The sequence below is a fragment of the Meleagris gallopavo genome, chromosome Z (assembly GCF_000146605.3).
Source record: "Meleagris gallopavo isolate NT-WF06-2002-E0010 breed Aviagen turkey brand Nicholas breeding stock chromosome Z, Turkey_5.1, whole genome shotgun sequence".
In the NCBI taxonomy this organism is placed as follows: Eukaryota; Metazoa; Chordata; class Aves; order Galliformes; family Phasianidae; genus Meleagris; species Meleagris gallopavo.
The window spans coordinates 52,152,805-52,159,538 of NC_015041.2; the positions used below are offsets into that span (position 1 = coordinate 52,152,805).

Below are 6,734 nucleotides of genomic sequence, written 5' to 3' on the forward strand. Positions count from 1 at the left end.
GTGAGGAGCTGCAGCCGCCATGACGGCTCCCCTCAGCTTCTCTTTATGACATTTGTAGAACATACATAGTTTGTTCTGAAGTTTGATAAGTATGTTTGTATGCATATACTGTATCGTAAATCAAAGTATTCTATTAAAGTCTTAATGATATTGTAAAAGAGGGATCATTGAACTTAGTATCTTCTGCTCCCAGCCGAAATATATTTTGAATGATCAGTTAGAGCAAAGATAAGTTTTCACTTCTCTCTGAGTTCAGTTATATGTTCCAGCATTAATGTTACTGTGGCATACCTTTGGCTTCTAGGTCCACTTCCTTTCAGTCTAATGAGGACAGTAAAGCTTGGGGGCAATCAAATAATTGGAAGGTTCCTTTGTTCCTGGAGAGAGGGGAGAGGAGCATCAGAAGGTTTTCAAATCACAGGAGACAGAGTTAATGTTCCATTGATTTTTATTATGTGATTCATGATTTTCACTTTTTCATTTTGTTACTTCTGGCTTTCTGCAGTATCAGGCAGGATTTCCCTATCAGTTAAACTCACTTTATGTTATCAAGCTTTTGAGTAAAGGAAAATTCTCAGAATAGCTGAGTATTTTATCTTTTTTGGATATTTAAGATTTGAAGTTGGAAATCCACTGATGCAGATATTGTTTACTCTTTATTCAGATAGGCAAGACTCCAGCAGATGTAGTTATCAGTAGCACCTTCTTTTGCCATTCTTAGAAATACAAGGAACTGACATGGATACAGCTTTCTGGAACTCTGGGGAAACTCTGATGTCATTGCAACCCTTGCAGTTCAGTCTCTAAGGCTACAGAACAAGAGTAACAAATTAGGGAATTTTTATTCAGAGCTCAGCTCTGCTCTTTAGTTGTATGTCTATTTAAAAGTGATTTGTGAATACCTAAAAAAATAATCTAGCAACTTTGAGGGAAAAGGGTGTCTCTGAATACAAGGTGGGAGAGATTTGACATATGAAAGTGCATAAAAGTGCATTTCAATCAATTTCTACTTGTTTTCATCTTTGGATCTTCTCTTTCAAATTGTTCTGGCTCTCATTCTGACACTTTTCATGTAAACTGTTCTGCTGATGCTACATCTGCAACACAACTCCATACAAACATGGTATCAGCTCAATACCATTTGCGTAGAAGTGCAAATTTATTACATTGCAGGCAGTTATAAAATAGCTATAGCCGTGTAGTATGGTAATATTGGATTGGAAGCAACTCACTATATTTTATACTCTGACTGTGCTCAAAGCAGAATTCTGTGAATTATGTGTCATGATTGTATGTTATGATTACAGGTGTTAAACTTTCAAAATAGTATGTTAAGTTTCTTCTTTTTAACTACCGAATGCTTATAGGTGTAATACTTGCTGATATTTGTTCACTGACAGTCTCACTTGTTTCCAAACCCCACATATTTAAACTTGTGGATTGTGAGATTGATGTTTCTTTTCACTCAAATGTCATATTCATCAATGGTATTGTGCTAGCAGATTGTTAAACAGACAAGGTGACTTGCAAAGTGACTGTGTAGGGATGTGATGTCCTAAGCCATTGAAATATAGTAATGATGTGGGTTTTTTTTCTCTGTTGTTGACTGTTGTTCAGTCAGCTTTTGCATAACAGTGGTTTTTCTGTAAAATGCAGGTGAGAAGGTTTCTGAGTAGTTCCTTGGAAAAAATCCTAGTTAATGAATAACAAAACCTACCATTCATTTATACTTTCCCACAGAGATGACAAATGTGAAAGACTTAGGAAGAGCTAATGTGACAGTGTTTTATAATGAGAAAAGGATACATTATGACATAGCAAAAAATGAAATTACTTGATATACTATGCTTTTCTACATTTTCAATTTTCCAGTATCATATTTTAAGGAAAAGTAAAACTTACTTTATAATTTTGCTTTAACAGCCTCACAAGAATACCACAAAAAAGGAAGGAATTTCTGTTTAACACTGTATCAACTCAAATGTCTTTCTCAACTCATCAAACTCTTTCTATTCATGGAAGAAAAAGTTGAAGAACTCTGTGCAGAAATTCTGTTGATGCCTTTGTTTACTGAGAAGAATGTTCAAGGTAATGAATGCTTTTCCTTGTTTATTGGTTGTACTTGGTGCAAAAGAACAATTTGGTATGATTTTCAAAATTACTTACCTAATTTGTGCATTCATATTATATAAGTGTATTATCATATCCACTGCAAATCTTTTTGAAATAAGCAAATTTACCTCTTAGCACAGTGATTTGTAGAAAAGAACCAATGATTGTTGTGAAGATGTGATACGCAGTAGTTATTGATGAAGAACAATCAAACACTGTAACATAATTACTTAGATTGAATTTCTTGTAAATACACTCCGTTTCGTATAGGACAAAGCAATATATGAAATCTGAATTCTTTGTAACTATTTCTGAACCTGCCCTTCAAAGCTGCCTTTTTCAAGAGGAAAAAACAGACTTATACAACACTTCTGTTCTTCTTAAATGATCACATACAAATTTTAATATGAGTCCTGCTTATTAGTGTCCTGCTTATCCCAATTGCTTCAATGGCTGTTTTTGTAGACCTAGGCTCTACGACAGAATGTAAAATTTTCACAATCAAACCTAAATTTTGTATTTGCTTTAGATTCTGTTTTTCATAAGATTGCATTCATATCAGATGAGGACAATGTGAAATCATGAAAATTCAGGTGATAAACACCTTCCATGTCACAGCGTGCCCAAAAATATTCTACTTTGCTACTTCTACCAGCTGAGAGATTGCAGTTCACCGGAGAATAAGTGGTTTCAAGAGCTTTGAGTATATTGTAGGAAAAGATCAGATCAGAAATGAGGCCAGGCTGCTCAGGAGGAAAGGACAGGTGGAGTAAATGTTTAATGTTTCTGTAGTCAAGCTACAGGCTGAGAAGCAAGGTGTTTTGGAAGTATGTTCTCAGAATACTAAATTGATGCAAACAAACAAACAAACAAAAAAGCACAACATGAAACAAGAGTTCAGAAGTACATGTTTTGTTGGCAGGTTTTTCATCTGAAATTCTGACACTCAGGTGCAGAAATGCAGGTTAACCTATGTATTTTTAGAAAGTACATAAAAGCTCAAAGTTTGCATTCAAATTCCATTTTTACTGTTGGTTTTAATGTATTTCTCCCCTTTAATTTCTCAGTTTTATTAGTTCTTAAGAAATGGTAAGTTATTATACACTGTGTTTTAGATTTTGTGGCCTTAATCCTACAGAAATGTGTCATAGTAAACTTCTTATGGGGTTAATTTAGAAGATAGACTATACATTCAGTAAAGATGATTTTAGGTGTTCTTTTATTGTTTATGGGAAAGACCTTTAAAAAAAGGAAACTCTAAAATTGGGAATTGATTTCATGTGCTTAACTAATGAGAGTCTAAGATGTGATCTCCAATAATTCGGAGGACATAATCACTGCAATGTTAATAAGAAATATTTTACTTTGCAGAATTTGCAGTAAGGATTTTATTCTGAAGTCTTCAAGCCTATTCAAATCTTATATTCAGAACTGTTCATCAGAAGTGTGTTCAAACGTCTTTTTTGAGAAACATTCTTTTGCAGTAATCATGTCTACAGTAAGCTAGTCCCTAAATAGCATCCCTATCAAATCTGAAAGGGGAATATTACTTTAGGTCAGTTTACAGGTAGTAGTCTTCCAGGTAAAAAAACTGGTCTAAAGAAAATGTAAAATTATACTTACCCTAAAACAAAAGTGAAAATAGGTCTTTTACAGATGATGCTCATTAAGTCATGAGGCGTATCTTGATTTTCAGCAAGAAAACCGTTACTTCCTTTACTTACCAAGAAGTTTTATACACCAAACTTTGTTCAATTTCTGATGAATATCTGAAAAAATAACCAGAAAAATAAGTCTTGACTAGAGGGTTTACTGGTGTTATTTTCACTTCACATTGTCAGAAATCTTGGCTTTGGTGATGAAGTAAAAGCTGATTTGATGTGGGAGAATGAGAAGTATGATCCCTGTAATTTCGGGTTCTGTTCAGTAGCAAGAAGGATTTAATTTTATATATTTTTTTAAGTGATGAAGACTGAGTATCGATAAGAATAATTGATTAGAATCCTTGCTTTATTTTGTGCAGAATACATCATAGTATGTGAACAGAAAATGTAATGGTCATCTTCTATACTTATTCGGAATGCTTACTACTGAAAGTCTTATTTAATTTAACATATATCATGTAGTTCTGCCCAAAGTAGCTTTTAATTAACTCAGGCATGAGTATCAGGTTTACAGAGCAACATAGGCTGCAGAACCAGCATAAGAAGCAGAGTAAATTAGCCCAGGTGGAGCTCTGTGCAGTTCTTGCTAGACAGTTAAGCATACTAGCTCTCACTGGTTTAAAGCTAGGTTGGGCACATGCAAACTCACCTGCAGTTACTGCAGTGAAAGTGTTTTGGAAACATTAGTGCTCTGAAAGTTGTCCTGCTAGTGAATTAAGAGAAGTTAACCAGTTCATAAAAGGTAGGGTAATATGCAAGGTAGGAGAAGGTTTGCCATACAACACATAGATTGAAACTTTGTACTTGCTTCCTTTTCTTTTTGGTTACTTTTAGGATTGAGGAGAGCCTTTTCATGTTTGTATCTCATGCAGAAATGCAACATTTTTTTTTCACGTGCTTATGCCAAATGTTGCATTTATGTACGTAGTTGTTTCAATGGCAGTTTTAGTTGATTTTTGTTCAGCATATACCGTAGCACTTCAGTCTTGACATACAGAACGTGTGTAAAGTTCCATCAGAAACAAAGTGGGTCTTTGGACAGTTCATCTTTTTAATTTTTTTCATTCCCAAAGATGGCATCTGAGTTTTATCTAAATCAGACGGTTTCTTGGCCCTCATTTTTCCCTAAACCCAGCGATGACAAAGAGCAATGGCTGCATAAATTGGATGTAAGAAGAACACTTAGGGTTTATCACAGAAGAATCAAAGATTTCATATCTTCTGACAGATTGTTTGTACTCTTAGGGGGTCTTAAGAGGGGTCAAATGGCTTCTAAGAGTTCCTTAGCTAGATGGTTAAGGGATTGTATTAGGGAGGCGTATGTAGTTAAGGGTAAAGAGGCTCCCAGGGTTTGTAAAGCTCATTACACTAGGACTATAGCTGCTTCTTGGGCGGAGAGGTCGAAGGCTTCCACATTGGAAATTTGCAAGGTGGCCACCTGGGCTTCTCTTCATACTTTTTCATTGCATTATCGCTTGGATGTAGTCTCTTCTGCGGATTCTGCTTTTGGTGGGAGGTTGCTTGTGAACCAAAAAAAGAACAGTGAAGAAAAGAAAGACATGTAGTTCACAGTTCTAGCTGGCAACAAGACAAGTTTCTTTGCAGTGTGCACAATGGAATCCTATGAAGACCAATTTAGGCGGTTGAAAATAGATGTTAGAGGGAAGTACTGCCTACCAGTGTTCTCTGATGGTAACCCCATGGCAGACAATAGCACCAAAGGAAACAGTGAACCAGAGTGAACTCTGTAGGGAGATGGATGTAGAGAGATTTTTTTAGGTGATACAGATAGTTCTCCGTGTTCAGTTGGAGAGTTCTACATCTGTCATCTTCTGGAATATATTCAGAATACTCATTTTTTCAAATTGTTTTCTGTAGATGGAAAAAAAAAATCTGTAAATTTCATTTTCCACTCTAACTCCTCAGTATTCTCCATCTAGTCCTTCCAGATTTTAGTTTTTGACTTTTCTTTGCCAGACCTAAGTTTTGTGCTTGATTTCAAATCATGTTTGCATCTAAAGAAAATTTTAAAAGAAGAAAAGGTAATATAAATACCCGTTTTATTTGCTGCCTGCATAGAGTTCAATATTTCTCTCAAACCAATGAAATGAGAAAACAATGAGAAGTTCTCAATGAATTTGTTCTTGAACTTTAACGTGTCTTCTGGACAAGATTAACACTCCTTCTGAGAAAAAGTTGGTGTTTTTCTAACAGTTACAGAACATTTCTTCTCAGTCTTACATATCCATATACTTTCTTGCCTATAGATTTCAGTTAATGAAAGAAGTAACCACTTTTTATTTTTCTTGAAAAGATGTTTAGCCATCTCTTCAGCAGGTATCTCATCATGTGATGAGACAGTCTGCTTCTCTCTTTACAGTCAGATGAATTCTCTGAGATGTTCTGAGATACCTAGTACATGGAGCATCACAGGAGCTGCTCTTTTTGAAGGAACCTGGAACATTAAGTGGCAGTCAAGGGTTAAACAGGAGATCTTGGTTTAGGATCATGCCAAAATGCATTCTCTTCCCATCTTTAAGGTAGTTTTCTCTTCCCTCTGGCTTTTCAGAAGCTTCTTGTTGAGACTTTTAAAAAATCAAAAACATCTAACGTACTTTCATCTATATCTCACTTTTTCTCATTCCAGTGAGAAAGGTGAACTTTGGACAGATCAGATAATGAGTACCAAGAAAAGATTTTTCCAATGGAGCTCTTTGAAAACACTGTGGGCAAAGTTGTCAAGCCCTTAGGTTTACAAGCTTTGCCTCAGGGGACCAGGAAGATTTGCAAAGGTCTTTCCTTCACAGCAGCAGAAGAAATCCTTTAGTCTATATTCCTTTCTGGAAAGTTTAATAAGAGAATTCAGAATCAAATTTGTGAGAGACATCCTTTTAAAAGATGTTGAAGTTATAAAGATTTTTGCTTTGATCTTGCAAAAAAATGTTCAAGTATCTTCTT

At 35.3% G+C, this 6,734-nt stretch overlaps 1 protein-coding gene across 1 annotated transcript in view; it reads left to right on the forward strand.

The window, feature by feature from the left end:
• The window catches only part of KIAA0825 (KIAA0825 ortholog), a 78,222-nt gene that overhangs the window by 21,519 nt on the left and 49,969 nt on the right, over positions 1–6,734 (forward strand). Inside the window, 1 exon segment of the mRNA XM_031557364.1 lies at positions 1,924–2,088. Coding sequence (XP_031413224.1) covers positions 1,924–2,088 — 165 coding nt within the window.